Source organism: Mytilus edulis, chromosome 2 (genome assembly GCF_963676685.1).
Source record: "Mytilus edulis chromosome 2, xbMytEdul2.2, whole genome shotgun sequence".
NCBI classification, from domain to species: Eukaryota; Metazoa; Mollusca; class Bivalvia; order Mytilida; family Mytilidae; genus Mytilus; species Mytilus edulis.
In genome coordinates, this window is record NC_092345.1 from 57,007,154 (window position 1) to 57,028,153 (window position 21,000).

The 21,000-nt window shown below is 32.3% G+C and overlaps 1 protein-coding gene across 2 annotated transcripts; it reads right to left on the reverse strand.

Moving 5' to 3' along the window:
• Positions 1-391: 391 nt before the first annotated feature.
• On the reverse strand, positions 392-20,749 carry LOC139510290 (uncharacterized). 2 transcript variants are annotated; one of them, XM_071296794.1, is made up of 9 exons: positions 20,503-20,734; positions 18,325-18,339; positions 15,901-16,036; positions 15,512-15,584; positions 11,594-11,687; positions 11,189-11,307; positions 10,600-10,784; positions 2,588-2,664; positions 392-1,659 (listed from the first exon to the last, which is right to left on the reverse strand). In XM_071296794.1, the coding sequence occupies exons 1-9, from the start codon at positions 20,647-20,649 to the stop codon at positions 1,426-1,428; spliced, it is 1,080 nt and encodes a 359-aa protein (XP_071152895.1). In that variant the 5' UTR covers positions 20,650-20,734; the 3' UTR covers positions 392-1,425. The 2 variants fall into 2 exon arrangements, with proteins under 2 accessions (XP_071152895.1, XP_071152896.1); XM_071296795.1 differs by lacking the exon at positions 18,325-18,339 and having other exon boundaries at positions 20,503-20,749.
• Positions 20,750-21,000: the final 251 nt, after the last annotated feature.

Sequence of the window (21,000 nt, forward strand, 5' to 3'; positions counted from 1 at the left end):
ATCGTGTTGACTTTGACCTTTATCACTGATCCATGAAATGAGGTTGGTGTCAATTAATCTTGCATGACAGACATGTAGACGTATCAAGGAACCCATATTTCAATTGAAGTTCTATTACTCATTATAAGTGAGAAATTCACATGACAAAAAACTTATCTTTAGGAAGACTAAGATTTTACACTTCCCTGCATATTCTTATTTTATTCTGGCTGCCTCCTGGGCTATGTATTGTTACATGCAAGAACTAAAATTCTCTACGAGGAATAGAATAAAAGTAAGTAAGAATCATAAATTCCAGTTGATGAACTACGTGTATATAGGCTTATACAAGTATGGCATATTTAACCGACATAAAGAATGAAAAATTACTGATGAATAATGAACAAGACCAGTATTATTACATATAATAATTTATCAAAAGATGTACATTTATAAAAAAAACAACATGAGTTCTATTTTACAAATTTATGGAAATGGGTTAAACCGCATTTTTTAAGTGCTGACCTATATAGGCTATTAACAGTTTGGTATGATAATGTTAACCTTGACATAAAAAGAATGAAAAATTACTGAACAATAATTCATACACTGAATAATGACCAAGACAAGAATTTACACATAGGTAGTTATTTATCAAAATTTCATATTATAGAAGATGTACATTTAAAAAAAAATACCAAGTGGTCCATTTGACAATTTATGAACCTGTCACTATATTAAGTCTCGAAAAATGATCAACGTCTCAAATGGCCTGGATGCAATACTTGTGACTAATCATTGTAGAATGTTTACAAAGTTTATAAATTTGCTGAAAAATAACTAAATTCTAAAGTGTGGGAAAAAAAATTTGAAACAAAAAATTGCTGGAAAGATCAGACAAAAGAAATGTGTTTTCCCGACAGGCTGTACTATGTGATTGGAAAACAGTTATTTTTTCATCTAAAGTGGTGGCTCTCCAAACATAAATCTACCCATCATTCTAAGTTTTAAGACATTAGTTTCAGACATCAATACATCTTTTTCCAAAGTTTTGTAAGCTCCAATTAAAAAATAAGGTGAATCATTATCCTAGGAAATGAAAGGAAATAGGTTTTTAGAAAAATCATCTTGGGAAAATGTAAAATAAAGTATAACATTTATTAGTACTGTACAATAAATCTATCAATAATATATATAAAAAAATAACAATAAAACTAGTCCATAACAAAATCTATGATCTATAGAATCAACAACAATTTACTACTAAATCTACATTACATGATTATCCGAACATATCAAACCTATTTGCTGTTTTTCTTAATATAAAATGTAAAACAAATTGTAAATTGTAATATCAGCAGTAAATGAGATCACAATTCTTTCCTGTTTGTTGGAACAATTGTGTAGATTACATAACAATCACATGACAAACACCAGTAACAGACACTATCTGCAAGGCATGAGATCATATCCCATCAACATCTCAGCAATAGGATCACACAATGAAAGCAGTTTAAATGGAGGGTGCTCACATATCTCTCTAGCATGAGGTATTGAATCTGTGATCCAAAAATTTTCAAATTTAACATCTGAATCAACAAACCTCTTCCATGAGTCATTTGGGAAAACTGGATGTGTCACATAAGCACTTACAGACTTTGCTCCTTTTTCCAGTAAAGCCTGAAAATGAAATCAATTTTTTGTTGTAAAAATACACGACTGCCCAGATTAATAAACTGAGGTGTTAAATCATAATTAAGAGTTAAAACTACCTACTGTGACTTGACTGTTAGTGTTGCTCATCACCTATTGCAACTTATTCAAACTTTAGTTAACTTTAATGTTGTTGTGAAAAATCAGTCTAACAGTTTGCATAGACATTCATTGTCATTGTCATGCTAAGGTGATAGGTAGTAATTTTGAATTACTATAAAAATGTCCAAACTATTAAGCTTTCATATAGTTTTTCTTTCGAAAAGTATTCTATATTCATAAGAATCAGACATCATTTCAATTAAAACATCTTTTTTTCAGTAAAATATATGTGAAATAACAATACCTATTAATAAGTTTACATGGGCAGAAAACCTTAAACATTCTTATGAATATAAACTTTTAGAAAGAAAACATGATTATCTCCCATGGAAACTTCATAAAAGCATATTGTTATAGAAATGCCCATAACACTTCGGTTTTGTACATTTCATGAGCAGAGGATTATATAATATAGGCAAATACTAACTTATAACATCATCAAAGTATCATATTTTACATTAATTCTAAGAAAATAAATCAACAAAAGCTGACAAAAAAAAAGATATTTTTTGCAGAGTTATCTCCCTTTCCAATGTTAATTTCCATAAGGAATTAAAAATGCAAAATTTGAGTTTTGCTCAAGTTTGATTTTATGAGACTTTCATCTGTGTAGATTTTGGCTTAATGCTTTATACAATGTATAAGAACTAAAACATTTTCTGTTGCAATTAGTTTGAGGTTCAAACATAATTTTATTCCTACTTTCTGCTGCATCCATGCTATATGTTTACTTTTGTAGCATTTTTCACTATTTATCTGACAAGTAACTGTACACTTGAAGAAAAGTACAAACCTTTCCACATTCTTTCAATGTACCCCCAGTCTGTACAAGATCATCAACTATTATTACATGTTTGTTTTCTGGACTTCCTACAAACAGAAAATTATAAAATTAAGAACGTTTTTTTTATTATATATATTTTGGTGATAATCCTTTAAATAGAGAACTTTTGGGGTTTTCTTTTTATGGAAAAGTTCCTTTGTTTACCCACTGTTTTAACTTAAGCCACAATTGAACAACATTGTGCTTTCCTTAAAATATTAATAATGCGGTATTTGAAATCTATCTTAAAGGGAAATTCCACGATTTTTTACTTATCATCTAATTATGTTCATCTTAACATAAACTAGAGGCTCTCAAGAGCCTGTATCGCTCACCTGATTCTACTTGGGTTTTTGAAATCATATAAAAAAATATAAAATTTGGCTAAAAGTGACAACACAACCTCATTTATAAGGAAAGGAACATGTTTAATTTCATTCAAAAGTCCCCCACTGGCGGCCATCTTGGATGACGGATCGGCTACAAAGTAACAACACTTGGTCAGCACCTCATAAGGAACATTCATGCCATGTTTGGTTTTATTCCATTCAGTGGTTCTCTAAAAGAAGTCATTTGTATGCATTTCCCATAGGGTCCTATGTTAAACTAAGTTCCCTGCTGGCGGCCATCTTGGATGATGGATCAGCTACAAAGTAACAACACTTGGTCAGCACCTCATAAGGAACATTCATGCAATGTTTGGTTTTATTCCATTCAGTGGTTCTCTAAAAGAAGTCATTTGTATGCATTTCCTTATAGGGTCCTATGTTAAACTAAGTCCCCCGCTGGCGGCAATCTTGGATAATGGATCGGCTACAAAGTAACAACACTTGGTCAGCACCACATTAGGAACATTCATGCCATGTTTGATTTCATTCCATTCAGTGGTTCTCTAAAAGAAGTCATTTGTATGCATTTCCCATAGGGTCCTATGTTAAACTAAGTCCCACGCTGGCGGCCATCTTGGATGATGGATCAGCTACAAAGTAACAACACTTGGTCAGCACCACATAAGGAACATTCATGCCATGTTTGGTTTCATTCCATTCAGTGGTTCACTAGAAGAAGTGATTTGTATGCATTTCCAATAGGGTCCTATGTTAAACTAAGTCCCCCGCTGGCTGCCTTCTTGGATAATGGATCAGCTACAAAGTAACAACACTTGGTCAGCACTCCATAAGGAACATTCATGCTATGTTTGGTTTCATTCCATTTAGTGGTTCTCTAGAAGAAGTCATTTGTATGCATTTCCCATAGGGTCCTATGTTAAACTAAGTCCCCCGCTGGAGGCCATCTTGGATGATGGATCGGCTAAAAAGTAACAACACTTGGTCAGCATCCCATAAGGAACATTTATGCTATGTTTGGTTTTATTCCATTCAGTGGTTCTCTAAAAGAAGTCATTTGTATGCATTTCCCTTAGGGTCCTATGTTAAACTAAGTCCCCTGCTGGCGGCTATCTTGGATGATGGATCAGCAACAAAGTAACAACACTTGGTCAGCACCTCATAAGGAACATTCATGCCATGTTTGGTTTCATTCCATTCAGTGGTTCTCTAAAAGAAGTCATTTGTATGCATTTCCCATAGGGTCCTATGTTAAACTAAGTCCCCCGCTGGCGGCCATCTTGGATGATGGATCGGCTACAAAGTAACAACACTTGGTCAGCACCCCATAAGGAACATTCATGCTATGTTTGGTTTTATTCCATTCAGTGGTTCTCTAAAAGAAGTCATTTGTATGCATTTCCCATAGGGTCCTATGTTAAACTAAGTCCCCTGCTGGCGGCCATCTTTGATGATGGATCGGCTACAAAGTAACAACACTTGGTCAGCACCACATAAGGAACATTCATGCCATGTTTGGTTTCATTCCATTCAGTGGTTCACTAGAAGAAGTCATTTGTATGCATTTCCAATAGGGTGCTATGTTAAACTAAGTCCCCGCTGGTGGCCATCTTGGATAATGGATCGGCTACAAAGTAACAACACTTGGTCAGCACTCCATAAGGAACATTCATGCTATGTTTGGTTTCATTCCATTTAGTGGTTCTCTAGAAGAAGTCATTTGTATGCATTTCCCATAGGGTCCTATGTTAAACTAAGTCCCCCGCTGGCGGCCATCTTTGATGATGGATCGGCTACAAAGTAACAACACTTGGTCAGCACCCCATTAGGATAATTCATGCTATGTTTGGTTTTATTCCATTCAGTGGTTCTCTAAAAGAAGTCATTTGTATGCATTTCCCATAGGGTCCTATGTTAAACTAAGTCCCCGGCTGGCGGCCATCTTGGATGATGGATCGGCAACAAAGTAACAACACTTGGTCAGCACCTCATAAGGAACATTCATGCCATGTTTGGTTCCATTCCATTCAGTGGTTCTCTAGAAGAAGTTCAAAATGTAAATTGTTAACGACGACGACGACGGACGACGACGACGACGGACGACGGACGCCAAGTGGTGAGAAAAGCTCACTTGGCCCTTCGGGCCAGGTGAGCTAAAAACACATTTGCAAAGTTTTAAATTTATATTCCTTCTAATAACGGAGAAAATCAAGTATTTGTAACTTTTTTGGTTGAATTCTCGAGTGGGTCGTGACGTATTAGCCCGATTTATTGAATTCTGGGAAAAAATAAAATCTGTTTAACTCTTATAGCTTATCCACAATATACTTAATTAAAAGCTCACAGCTGACGAATGGTCGAAGTTATTAACCACAATATAAGAATGAACGAAAATGAATATGCATATACCGTTTTGTATTGATTGAATTAAACTCCTATAAAATTATCTCTAGTAAATATTTTGAATAAATTTAATTAATTATTGTTGAGATTTTTTTCATAAAATATTTATTGAACATTTTTACTGATATTGAACTGAAAATATTTCAGTTATATTTACCGTTATTGTTTTGATAATCATTTCAATGCAACTAATGTGTGAGCAGAGTGTGTATATTATTTTGTAAAGGTCACTGTATATTTCTCGGCTTGAGGTCAATTCGTTTACCTTGTAGCTATTTAGCCGCAGGTGTGAGTTCAAGCGTACACAGGTATAAATGTTGTTATTTGGAAAGGATAAACAGAAAGGATTAGAAAGAGTATGCTGTCACGATGTTAATACACTAAGATTTAATACACGATGAGAATAAAGATACAATAATTAAATTGTGTAAATTAATTGAAAATAAAATTCAGATTCGTAATTCTGAAAGTGTATAAAAATAAAAGGAAACAATTTTTGATTACTTTCTTAGCGGCAATTGGCGTAAAGATTCAAATATGAAGCAAAAAATAGTAGTTTTAATCTTTTATAAAAACTAAATGCAATCATGATTACCCAATTTGATATACCATTGTACATCTGTTTGATATCATTGACTTTACCGGAATTTCTTAACTTGTATTCAAATCTGGCTGTGTTTAAAGTCATATGAAACGAGTGAGTGGTGAAAAATAATGTTTATCTAATTCTTGAACCAATGCATGTATATATCATAAACTAAGTCCTCTGTGCACGATTTTATCATTATTTTCGCAAATATATCATATAATCGTCAATTTTTTTTCTCTCTGTTTGTTATGATTTAACAAATATGGCTGCTCATTAAATGCCGTGTTTTGAAGCCGAGTTTTACCGATTGTCACCTTATAGTAAACAAATCACAAAAAGCATGGGTATTGAGCACGTGTTTAACATGTATAATCAGATATTTGTTTATTTCAATGACAGATCCATGCGTATTGCGATCAACGGATTTTTACGAGGAGGGTTACGCTCGGGTCACTATGAATACGGAAAATATGTCGGCGAATTGCTTCCTGGAAGCAAGCAATTAAAAATAAGTAAACTTCTTCTTAATGTGGACAAATTAAAGAATTTTCCTCAGAAAAAAAGTATATGTACATAAGTTGTATAATGAAAACTATCCATTTAGTTATAAAAAACATATGCATATTTTTTTTTAATTTTAGGTTTCTTATGACTTTAAATGCTAATAAAACTATTGCAATTTTAAAGTTTTTAATTGACAAAAAAATACAACATACAACATGCATGATTTTTTTTTAGTTTCTTTTTAACATTTTATTCTTACATAATTAAATTCATTTGACCATCATTTACACGAACTTTTTGTGAAAAGAATATCAATTATCTAAGCTAAGGCATTATTTCTTTTGAGGATTTTTGAGGATTTTTTTTTAAATTCTATGATAATATTTGTGCAATGTTGAACATGATAGCCGTCATTAATCCAAATAAGTAATACAGTAGTTGTAATAAAAGTTATATTTTAGTCATGCATAACTGATATTGACGAATTTATAATAGTTCGTCCATACATCGTTGTTCTTGAAACAATCATTATTATAAAATTGAGAATGGAAATGGGGAATGTGTCAAAGAGACAACAACCCGCCCAAATAAAAAACAACAGCAGAGGGTCACCAACAGGTCTTCAATGTAGCAAGAAATTACCGCACCCGGAGGCGTCCTTCAGCTGGCCCCTAAACAAATATATACTAGTCCAGTGATAATGAACGCCATACTAATTTCCAAATTGTACACAAGAAACTAAAATTTAAATAATACAAGACTAACAAAGGCCAGAGGCTCCTGACTTGGGACAGGCGCAAAAATGCGGCGGGGTTAAACATGTTTGTGAGATCTCAACCCTCCCCCTATACCTCTAACCAATGTAGTAAAGTAAACGCATAACAATACGCACATTAAAATTCAGTTCAAGAGTAATCCGAGTCTGATGTCAGAAGATGTAACCAAAGAAAATAAACAAAATGACAATAATACATAAATAACAACAGACTACTAGCAGTTAACTGACATGCCAGCTCCAGACTTCAACTAAACTGACTGAAAGAATATGATTTCATCATATGAACATCAGGCACAATCCTTCCCGTTAGGGGTTTAGTATCATACCATCATAACATATATGAGAAGAACATAACCCGTGTCATGCCAACAACTGTTTTTAGAATAAATGTGTTTAGTTCCGATGCAAAGACCTTATCAATGACTCAATATTAACGCCAAAATATGCAATCTTTAATGACTTGACAACAGTATCGTAATTATATCCCTTCTTAATAAGTCTATTCAAAGGTTTTGTAAGTTTCTGAGGTGAATACTGACACCTTTGTGCTTTATAAAGAATATTACCATAAAAAATTGGATGTGAAATACCTGAACGTATTAAAAGTCTGCATGTTGAGCTATATTTACGAATAATGTCTTTATACCGATGATAAAATTTAGTAAATGTTTTGACTAGTTTGTGATATCGAAAACCCTGGTGTAATAATTTTTCACCATTATTAGTATACATGTAAGTTTCCTGACGTATAAGAGCAATTGAGGATGAGCTCCAGAGAAATCAGACTAGTGGCGTTTCGTTCGTTTGTTTGTTGGGAAAGGAGAGGAAATGCAACCGCTTGTACAGATAAACGACAGAATTACCATACAAGCATTTATAGTCAACACAATCAGAAAAAGTTCCCATCGTTAGACGGGGAATATGAAGGCTTCCAAGAATGAACAAGTGACATGTCTAACTCTGAACAGTTAGAAAACAGACTATCGACATCGACCGCTTGTTCTTAATATTTGAAACTGTATGCATATATATACGTATACGTTTATGATATATATAGTGATGAGTTCTTGCGTCTGACAAAAACAAAATTTCTTCATGGTTATATCTTGCCATACGTTTATATTGGTTTGTAAGGTGATTACTCACAATCGTTATTTAAAAATCCTGTTTGTGAGATGTAGATTCATTTCAATACAGAAATTTCGTCTATATATTTCACAAGTGTATAACACGGAGAAGCTCTGAAGGTCCATTACTCCCATTTTGTTTGGGTGTGAACCATCGATGTTTACAGCAATATCACAGAATAAGATGATGATGGTAGAAATAACTATGGGCGTCATGTGGCAAATATTACATGCATATCGGACAATGAGTTGTCAATCTGTATGAAAAGATTTCCAATACAACCATATTATTGAGAAAAAATGTTTACATGCTATACTCTCGTACTAGTATTACAGGGTTCTTGTGGCGTTCACCTTAGACACACATCTTTTTAACGATGTTTAAAAAAAAGACAGAACCAATTTAATGTCATATTTCCCTATTTTTAAAATATAACTAAAAGTCTTTTATCTGACAAGAATACCCCTATTTAGCGAACAAGTAATTTATTCTTTTTTCTGTTATTGAATACCAAGAAAGAAAATAAATCCCGAAATTAATTTGAAACTTTGATACTCAAAAGTTTCCCAGCAAAATATTCACATTCCCTGGGGATAATTAGTGTTCGTCCAGTGGCATATATAACAATTGTGATGACGAATTTCTTCCTTTGTTCAAGAACAATCTTATTGAAATATAAATCTGTGATTTTACTAGGTCCACAGCTTCAATGAACCAAAGCAAAAGTTATACATCGACCTGTATTTAAATCAAATTGGTTCTCTTCTTCTTCTGGTATACAATAGTCTATCGACATTCGATGATTACATACTGTTGGCATACGTGGACTAGTCTATTTACAACACTTTTACCCCTATTTATTCAAAATATATGTTTTTTCTTATGTTCAATGTATTCATGTATATATTTTAAATTGCGCTATAGTTCCGTAACTTTCTATCCAGTCGTATAAACGAATCGTCGGCAAGCGCGTACATTTTTTTAAATCAATATTTCTGGTCTGTTCCAATCTGTCCTTCACTATTGACAATGACTATATATTACATTTTCCCAAATTCACCCTTGGAAAAAATATTTAAATAGATTTTAATTTCATCAAATCTTATTTTTTGGGTATTATTTATATGTTTATGAATTATATTCTTTACACCAGAAATGTTATTTATAAACAAGCGTATGAGTTTAGTAATGACAAGTAAGACAGAGTTGTATATTATTCATCTGATAGTTCAAAATGGAAAGTTATAAGTTATAAGTTATCAGCCGTGTACACTGATCAATACCTGCAGAAGTGAAACGATGCATGAACTTGCAAGCCCGACAGGAAATCGCTTGAATACCTGGACGTGTCACCTCACACCCCTCACAATACCTTTGGAAGTAATACCTTTAGCCATGCTGGTGATCAGATGAGGGAAGATCAAAATATATTTGTTTATTACTTTAAAGAATTATGAACAAATTAGATTTTCGAAAACAATTTTCACGGAACACTTATTTATGATTTCAACTTTGACTTTTCACCTAATTCCAATATCAACAGTTTAAAAACAACAGACCATGGTAATTTAAAAAAAGTAAGAATATTTTTCGTATCAAGTTAGTTAGTCGGATAAAACAACCCTACGATTGACAAGATATCGACACACAATTACGACTACATCGGTTACTGTAGTTTTGTTTCTTTGTGGTTTATAGACATATCGTTTTTATTAATCGGGAAAGAAGACAAAATGGCGGATCGCAGAGAATTGATACTCTAAATTTAAAATTGATGGTGATCGCTTATCTAGCGGAATAAAACTTTAATATCTATGAATTTGAGCATTTTTATACAGAATGAACATAATATCAATTTTTGATTTTTTTGCGAAGTTTCCCTTTAAAGTAGAGTGTCTGATAAAGGAAAGCAATGATACTGTATCAGCCATTGACGAACTCTGAGCTCATTTTCAGTAATCCGAAAACATTCTTTGACAAAATTTTATTTTTCTTGTAGATACATTTTTTGTCATTTGTTATAACGCAATCAAGGAGAGAAACAAATTACTGATATGACTTATTTTGTGTTTTTCTTCTTTTTAAAGTAAAATGGCTTTTTCAATGTCACACACCATTTAACCCTCAGCCAATATAAATCCCTAAGAAGAGCTCTTAATGTTATATTAGTCTTTCAAGTTCTTTACAGGTGCAATATTGAAATAGTCATGTAATGTTCTTTTTTCATAATTACCATCTTTGACTTTAACGATTCTCTTGTTCCCATCTCTTATTTTAACACATGTGATTGGGTTATCATCACCAAAAAAGTGATGAAATCTTTTACAAGCTCCATCATCTGGGAAGGCATATGCTATGTTGTCTTTGTCTGCCATCCTATCAACCTCTCTCAGTAATAATGGAACTGCTGACTCAAGTCTACAAAAATACAGTTTCTAATTAATGAAATAATTTAAAACTAGCGCATATTTCACAATGTTATAGTCATAAAATACATAGCCTGTAAATCTATACTCAAATTATTTTGGTATGCATCTAAAGAAAAGTTTCTGAAAAAGTTTTTAAAAAATGAAGATAAATGACACACAATGAATGTGTCGTAAACATAGCATGGACTATGTTCCACTTTTATTGTCTGTTGTTTGTCTATTTTGGAACATCAATGACGTTGGCGTGGGTGGAAGTAAAAGCTATATGTTATCAAATGATTGACTTGAATGGCTGTATATTTATATATCCCTGTTGCCACTACAGAATGCATAGCATTAGCTCAACCTTAGGTCTTAAAAATGTTTTGTTTTTTCATAATATATCTTACTTACCTTGGAATGATGTTATCAGAGAAATAAAATCTTTCTTGTAAAGCATGAATATCAAAAATACAAATCTGTGCTGGTCCCTTTGCTGTTAGAGGTATGGCTGAAATAAGAGTTGCTAATGTCTGCGAATAAAAAATGTCTGTTAAGTTCAATGGTATGTTATCTCAAAATTAAATGTAAATAATTGATGAATAGCTTATTACGAATAAATTTTTACAAAAAATTACAAACTTTTTATGAAAAAAACTCTAAATTTCAATTAGTATAGCAACATGACAAAGTGGTTTTCATAATAGCTAGCTAGTTCATATTTTGTGTGTGTGTGTGTGATATTTTTAGACGATATGTTTAGTTTGAAATACCAACTTTTGAATCTGACCTTAATAATATCAACTTGATAGTCTTTACCTTAGCAGTGGCTATTTGTCCCTCAGTATCTACCCTTTCCATTGTCCCTGTTGGAAAGTATGGCAGGATAAAGTGAAACGATTTTGCTAAATATCTAAAACATAAATTAACATATAAGTAAAATATAGACATGTCATGTTTTTTAAGCTTGGTTACAACTACATGTAGTATCAAGATATGGAATATATGTTAAATAAAATATGAATTTTTAAATTTAAATAAAATATTGATGTTGACTTCATATCTAGTGTGATATGTGTAAGGACTTAGTTTTTTAGATATAGTTCATGTTTGATTGTTGTTTGCTTAATATCCAGTAGCAAATATTTCCTGTACATTCAGGTAGAGGGATTCATTTCCTACTGAGATGTATTCACTATACAGTAATCTCTTTTTAAATTCCATTAATATTTGCCTTTCCATATAGATTTTTATCAGGTAAAGGTTCAAAATATATCAATTTCCCCTGCACATAAAAAAACACCTAATTTTGACTAAATACTTACATATAATTATTTCCATATTCTGTTATTCAGTTAGAATTGAATTTTATACCTTTTAGACTGCAAATCTATTTCAAATATGTTTAAATTTAAACCAGATGCTTCTACTCCACAGGGCGCAGCTTTATACAACCGCAGTGGTCGAACCCTGAACAGTTGGGGCAAGTATGGACACAACATTGAAGCTTGATACAGCTCTGAATTTGGATTGTGATTAAGTAGTTGACACATCATAGGTTTCTGACACAGAATAAATGTGGTCTAATGAACTTAAAATTTATTTTTTTTCCTATTGAGCAATACATTATGCTGTTGAATATTAATCCCCTCAAAAAAAAAATATTTGTAGAAAAATTCTTTTTAATTTCTGAAATCTGAAATAAGAAAAATTGACACCCCTCCTACATTTTTTTTCACCTCCCCCGTTTCCTCAAATAAAAAAAAATATCTCAATTCAAATTTCTAATGGAGTTGGCAATAATAACTATACTCATTTAAATACATCATAAAATATCAAATTATAAAATGAAATACAGTCATGGTTAAAATTAATATTAATAAACAATAACTTCTAAAAATAAATTAACAGGTTGCACTTTGTAAATACAGCTGTTTCTCAAACCACACCTCTTTTTGGGAGATTTAGAATATTCATAAAAAATTAATTTTGTTTACATACTGGTTCCCAGTTATGATCCCTGTGTTGTTACCAGTAAATATACATGTGCATATTGTTTATATTGAAATCTGTGGTAACCTTTTATTCGAGGTAGGGGTAGTTAAAAAATTAACGTTAGTTTAAACTATGAGAAGTTCAGGGCATATAAACATTGAAAATATGCCGCACAGCCTTATATTTTGACCCTTTGAAAAAAATTGTAGTGCATATGAACTTTCAATTCTAGGATAAGATTTTATTCAAAACTTCATAGTAAAAGTGGTAGTTTTAGCCGTTTAAGGAGTTCCTACGGGAAACTGCATTGACAATATTTACAGAAATGCAACCTACAGCTACACATCTGAAGACAATCATAATTTCTTAATACATAATTTTCAAGCAGTGTAAGAGAGGTAATCAAGTAATCAAACCTATACATAACAGTGTTCTTTAAATTTTAATTGGATTACCTCCCCTTCACTGATTTTAAAATTTAAAAATCGTCCTGTAACCAGAAAAACCCTTTTGTTTTCCCCCTTTTTTGTTCCTAGTTGCTTGATGAATTGAACCATAACCCCATCCCCCACCCCATAAACATCCCTTTGTAGTATGTAAATTTGTGGTATAATTTCAGAGAGATTTATACACTTATTAAACACAAATTATTGACTGAAAAATAAAAAAAATGCTTATTTTGGCCCCTTTTTTGGCCCCAAATTCCTACACATTTTGGGACCATTACCCCCAAAATCAATCCAAACCTTCTTCCTGTGGTATTAAACATTGATGGTACAATTTCAGAGCAATTGAAATGCTTATATACAAGTTGATAGCCTGAAAGTAGGAAAATGCTTGTTTTGGGTCCTTTTTGGCTCCTAATTCCAAAACAGTAAGGACCATCATCCCAAAAAAACAATCCCAACCTTCCTTAGGAGGTATTGAAACTTTTTATACAACCGCAAAAATTGAAAATTTTTTGGTCATATATTGGTATCACGTTGGCGTCTTCGTCGTCGTCATCCGAAGACATTTGGTTTTCCATTCTTACTTTAGGAAAAGTAAATAGAAATCTATGAAATTTAAACATAAGGTTTATGACCATAAAAGAAATGATGGGATTGGTTTTGAGTGTTTTGGTCCCAACAGTTTAGGAATTAGGGGCCAAAAAGGGCCCAAATAAGCATTTTGGGGGTTTTCGCACAACTATAGTATAAGTAAACAGAAATCTATGAAATTTTAACATAAGGTCTATGACCACAAAAGGAAGGTTGGGATTGATATGGGGAGTTTTAGTCCCAACAGTTCAGGAATTAGGGGCCAAAAAATAGTCCCAAATAACCATTTTTCTTGTTTTTTGCACAATAACTTTAGTATAAGTTAATAGAAATCTATGAAATTTTAACACAAGGTTTATGACCACAAAAGGAATGTTTGGATTGATTTTTGGAGTTTTGGTTCCAATGAACTAGGGGCCAAAAGGGTCCAAAATTAAACTTTGTTTGATTTCATCAAAAAATGATTTATTGGGGTTCTTTGATATGTCAAATCTAACTGTGTATTCAGATTCTTAATTTTTGGTCCTGTTATCAAATTGGTCTACATAAAGGTCCAAAGGGTCCAAAATAAAACTTGGCTTGATTTTAACAAAAATTGAATCTTGGGGTTCTTTGATATGCTAAATCTAAATATGTACTTAGGATTTTTTATTATGGGCCCAGTTTTCAAGTTGGTCCAAATCGGGGTCAAAATTATTATATTAAGTATTGTGCAAAAGCAAGAAATTTTCAATTGCACAGTATTCCGCAATAGCAAGAAATCTTCAACTGCACAGTATTGTGCAATAGCAAGAAATTTTCAATTGCACAGTATTGCACAATAGCAAGAAATCTTCAATTGCACAGTATTGTGCAATAGCAAGAAATCTTCAATTGCACAGTATTGCGTAATAGCAAGAAATATCTAATTGCACAATATTGCGCAATAGCAAGAAATTTTCAATTGCACAGTTTTACGCAATAGCAAGAAATATTCAATTGCACAGTATTGTCCTGTTTTCAAATTGGTCTACATTAAGGTCCAAAGGGTCAAAAATTAAACTTTGTTTGTTGTTTGATTTCAACAAAAATCGAATATATGGGGTTCTTCAATATTCTGAATCTAACCATGTTTTTAGATTTTTAATATTTGGGCCCGGTTATCAAATTGGTCCACATTGAGGTTTAAAGGGTCTTAAATTGAACATTATTTGATTTCATCAAAAATTGAATCCTTGGGGTTCTATGATATGCTGAACCTAACCATGTATTAAGATTTTGGATATTGGACCATAATAGGTAATTGTCCAATTTAAAATTTTTAAGTTTTTAAGTTTAAGTTCTTAGACCACATTCATCCTGTGTCAGAAACCGATGTTGTGTCAACTATTTAATCACAATCCAAATTCAGAGCTGTATCAAGCTTAAATGTTGTGTCCATACTTGCCCCAACTGTTTAGGGTTCAACCTCTGCGGTCGTATAAAGCTGTGCCCTGTGGAGCATCTGATTATAAAATTTCATAGAAATCCATTCACTTAAACTAAAGTTATTGTCTTCGGACAATGACACAAACAGACGACGACATCATATAAAAAAAAATTTGCGGTATAAAATTCAAAGAACTGTTTTCAAAAACACCTATTTTTTGTCTCTCTATCTCTCAATAAAATAATTAGGTAGTCTAATTAACTATTAATAGTTTACATGAACATTTTTAATTACCTTGGGAAACTGTATAAAACTGATAGCTGTTCAAAGATGAGTTCTGGTGTATGAAAACTTCCAATAAATATAACTGAAAAAATACACCAAATTTTGATATATATATGATGCAATATTTCTATTGTAGTACAGAAAAGAATGAATAATTGTGATTTATGTGAAAATGTGATCATCTAATTAATTCAGGCATCAAGAAAGATGGGTTCCAGATATAAAGCCCTCCTAATAAATGCATTGATAATCAAAATAAGGGGTTAAAACCATCAATATGGTCATTGGCAAACGATTTTAAAGATTATATGATCAACTAACAAGTAAAGTACGTACATACAGTTTAACACTTTCTTTATATTTGTTAACTTAAAATGCTCTATATATACATCACTTGCCATCTTTCCCTGCCATATATTTGACATCTTCAATGAACAAGTTTGGGAAACCATCTTGAAACTTCTTCCACTGAATGGTTTTTCTAAATATCACAGCTCTTAAGCCATTGCCACTTAAGGAAAAGGTTCTTTCAATCTGAAAGTAAATAAGATATTAAAGAAATAAAATGTTAATTTTGAGTTATAATTTTTACATGATAGTTCACAAAGATCAAACAGTATCCAGGATTGTCACCATACCAAGGCATATAAAGCTGACTTATTCCAAATGACATGTGCTTGGCAGAGAGGAATCAGAGATCAATTTTCAAATAAAAGTCTTTGAATTGACCCTGCCTGAGATTAACCTATAACATTAACATGCTACCAAAGACCACACTAAAATGTCAATTGCGACAGTTTGCATTTTTTTAAATTGTACATTTAAAACTGACAATAACATTAAAAGGTCTATTCAAAAATTTTAAATATTGTAAATCTAATAAATTTGCACACTTCCATTAAATGTATGAACATCCTATAAAACATTAAGGTTGTACCTCCAACACTGTAGGAGATGGCTGGACAAACAATTTTGTATCCCAATTCAGGACAGAAGGATTGACAGACAAACCGACAGAGAGAAATTTGGTTACTTGGGCATAGAAAGAGGACACTAATTTGTGATAGTCTGTAAACAAACCAGTCTCAATATTATTTTTGGAAAAGTTAAACTTTGTTTTATATATTTAATTTCAAATGTCAATGCTATATGCCTCAAAAATTTATTCAAAGTGCTTAAGAGCACTGAAGGGAAAAGATTTCAATTATTTTTAATGGGAACTAAAAATAAAACATTGTATCAAACACTGGAGGGCAATATTCAACAACAATATGGAAAAAGGAAGATAACTCCAATTATTTTTTTTGCATTCATTTTTTAATTAGTGCTGAACATAATTATACGTTCTACAACTGTTTGAAACAAAACTGAAAGATTTTTCATTGATTGTTTAAATATTTTGATTATTCTAATATGATTTCATTAGGGATGTTTTAAACAATACTTATTTCATGACATTTTTGTATTAGCGACATAATATTCATAAAAAAACACATCACATGTTAAATATTAAAGCTGTCCTACCTTTCCAGTTATAAGATAAAGCTGATGTCTAAATGTTTGAAAATTACTAGAACTTATGATTAAAATATTAAAGTGTTATCATTCAAACTTTTTAGATTGATTTAAAAAGTCTAAGACCCATGAGTTGGTGAGACAGTAAAAGGAAGCCACTCCCTCAAAAGTTACTAATTTTCTTTAATTTTAAGTTATAAACTTTCAATTCTAGTTCGAAATGTGCATTAAATCTTAAAAATATAACAATGTATTCCTTAACCATAACTGTAAAACCATTTAAACCATCTGACTGCTAAAGCTATTGAAAGTGATTGGAATACACACACAAAATTGGAGGCAAGATCTGTATTTATCATTGCCAATTCTTTGTAAGGGTTAAATCATTTATATGCAGTGAAAAACGAGTTTAGTATGGCGTTCATTATCACTGAACTAGTATATATATTTGTTTAGGGGCAGGCTGAATGATACAGCGGCCTCTGGGTGCGGGAATTTCTCGCTGCATTGGCGACCTGTTGGTGACCTTTTGCTGTTGTCTGTTCTATGGTTGGGTTGTCGTCTCTTTGACACATTCCCCATTTCAATTCTCAATTTTATCATATAACATTCTGTATGATTATTATTAAACTGACAAGAAAACTGAAAACTAAAAATAAATATCTATTCTACTAGTACATGCAGTAAAATGTTATAGAGGTTTACAAAACTGAAAGGAAAGATAATATCATTTGGAGTGAATAAGGGGAGAAGATGGAAATATGTTTGCAATGATAAAAGTGATGCAAGTGCAAAGGGCTAATACTCTATTCCTTGAACATTTATTCTAGTTTGTGGCTTCCCATACCAAGTTACAGATGTTGTCCATTTTTTTTAAGTGTTTAAGCTTTTGATGATGCCATTTGATTTGGGACTTTCTGCTTTGAATTTTCCTTTAGAGTTTCGTATTTTTGTAATTTTACTTTTTCCTACAAACCTTCAGCATGTTGAGTAAATCTACTTCACCTGATCTTCAGATATAAGCAGTAGATGTGCACATTTTATCATGCAGCATGGTTTCAAAAGAGAATACATTCTTCAAAACAAGATAGAAATTTGATGGAAAGTAAAGGAAAAAAGACAGACTATAACAATGCTGAATCAAGTGATTTAAACATCCAAGAACAAAAGTATATACATAATTAACTCAATGTTTGGACAGATACAGATTTTTTTTAAATATTTATACAACATACATGGTTAATCTATACAATTGTTCTCACTAAGTCAATTTAAAGTAAAATGCATGTACTAAATTTCTAACTTACCAAATCTTGTGTACACTGAAATTATTTTAATGTTAAATATATATACATGCACATGCAAATACAAGTCATTCTGGATAGTCAAATTATATCACCAAGATAGGCTTTAAACAAAAATTTAGACAGTTCACAGGCTAAAATGAAATTGTCCACAGTCACCTATTCCAACCTAGGCTGAGGGGGAAGTGGGGACGCCCTCTATGCCCGAACCTTCTTCCACCATTGATACAAGTATTTTCAAGTACTTTCATTTTCAAGAACATGTACTTTATACATTCTAAAGTAGAAGTTTAGAAGGAAAAAGAGTTCTCAAAAAGTGTTGATCTGAAGGTTTTGAACACTAAAATTTGCAAGGACCATAACAATTTTGGTATCTTGAAATAGAAATAATAGTTAGGACCAGAAAATTTTCTTCAGGGACCCCCAGTGGGCGAAAAGATTGGGGAAAAAAGTCAAAGGGATACAATTTTCATATCTCAAATACTGATACACGTACAGCAAAAATTAATACCAAGCTACATACATAACAAGGCCCTTTCATGGTTACTGCAGCAATATTGAATAGGGGTAGATCCTCCATTTTTCAGAGCACCCTTCTAGAGCTGCAAGTTCAGTGGAATTTGTGAACATTTCCAACTTGGATAAATGGAAATGTGTCACAAATGTATATATATAATTGTACAATACATGTTATTAAAACAATATTTTCAAAGACAATCGCCAACCAAGAACTGGAGTGCTAGGACACCACACAAGTCTGTTATTATTAAAATATTAGGACAGAACATAACAAGCTGCTCTTCTTGAACAGACAAACCAACAGATATCAGCAGATACATTGTAGATCTCCAAGTCAAAGTTGGGGCAAAAAATGACCAACCATGCAAGGCCCCTGAATGGAGCTAGTGAAATTACAAAAAATTCTTGAAAAACATCATTGAAACAACATTTGCTAGAAAAGATGATATAGGTTCAAAACTTTGCTAAGTATTTCAATCGCCATTCAAAAAATTTGCCCCTTTTCAATACACCTTATTGCTATGCAGTCCAATCCAGGTACTAAAATATCTTCCTGAGGTCAAGTGGAACAAAATCAAAGATTATCAGCAATGAGCTGAGTAAGGAAAAATTTTGGAAAAAGAGGACATTTTAATAATTTATAGTTTTTGGTAGCAATTTTAAATAGAAAAATTAAAGTCATACAAATGCTTTGTTTAATATGTTTACAATGGTTTAAACAGGTCTCTATGAAAATTTTTGTGAACAAAACTTTTTTGAACAAGGCTCCCAGTTAGCTTCAACTGATTTGAAAAATAACTCAGTTGTGTAATTTTAAAACTTATCTGCATAGGAATAAATTGCTAAAAGGTGTATATGCTGCAGTAATGGTGAAAAGGCCTATTCTGACAGGCTACATGTATGTGTGTAGATCCCTCATGTTATGGAAAAACTCTAGAGAGCTTCAAGGGTACAGTGGAATCCATGTACACTCCCTATCAGGATTAATGGAGATGTGTCACTTAAGTATTTACAACAATATTTACAAGGAAAATCCCTACTTTAACACAAGGGAGTGCTAGGACACTGGGCAGAGTCTGTTACTTAGATGGAAGAAGCCTTAGTACTCAGAGAGGTATCAGCAGGTCAAAACATCATGCAGATTAAATTTTCCAAAGCTGCAGTGTACATCTTATGGCTACTTGGAAATCTTTCCAGCTAAGCTTGACCTGTGAATCTGTCCCGCTTGAACTTTAGATGTCATACAACAAACACTTTTCCATAGTGGCGTATATATATTTTTCTTATAATGACGTCAAAATTTTACAAGCACTTTTGTGATGTCCAACATGTCCAAATAGGGATGAGGTGTAACATGTGTAAGGTATACGCATATGTTAGTCCGAGATTACTCCAATGTCCAATGGCTGTTTTGCCAGACAAGCTTGGTCTCACAAAACACAGCCGTTGGATGTCAGAGTAAACTGAGACTACAGCATATGTGTACTTACACTTCACACATATAATATCATATGCTGTATTGTAAACAAAGTGAATACATGCAGTTATCGTATGGTTTAGAAATTATTAAAAGTCAATAATGCCAGATACAAAATCTGTCAGTGTCAGCAATTTCCCATAGTTTTAAGATCTTTTATTTTTTTTTTTTAGTTTCGTTTTTACCGATCGTTTGCTGACTGACGGTGTATCGGCTTGAGAAGATTGGCTGCATTCGTTAGATAGCCTTGTACACATGTTGACAATTTCTTCTGCCAGCAAATACATCGACGGATGTGCATAAAGTAAAACTGGACTGTCGTCGTTGTTCATTTTCGTTCTGTATCGCCAAAAAATATTTAGGAAACAAAATTGGAAAAATAGGTAAACAAATTCTTTTCTATACCTTCTGCAGAAGAGCTCATTCAAGGGAGGGAATCATGAGTTTTAAAAGCGCGAAATTTAAAAGAAATAATAGAGACCCAATAATAAAACATTTTTTTTGCTCGTCAATTTGTTCTTAATTATTAATGTTGGCAAATGTAAAAAGAAGGGGCGTAGGATAATAATAAATAAATATTTACAAAAGAAAAGTGCCAAAAATAAACAAATACTAACATGACATGTGGTTAAAACTATTTACATAACTACTAGGTTTACTGTTTTATATTGTAGAGAACAGTA

Excerpts from the sequence above, each read along its gene's own strand:
- LOC139510290 (XM_071296794.1), bottom strand. The coding sequence starts at position 20,649 with ATGAACAACGACGACAGTCCAGTTTTACTTTATGCACATCCGTCGATG. Across the intron at positions 11,688-15,511 it reads GTTTTATACAGTTTCCCAAG|ATATTTAGCAAAATCGTTTC; the intron begins GTAATTAAAAAT and ends TTTATGTTTTAG. Across the intron at positions 2,665-10,599 it reads AATCGTTAAAGTCAAAGATG|GAAGTCCAGAAAACAAACAT; the intron begins GTAATTATGAAA and ends TTCTGTTTGTAG.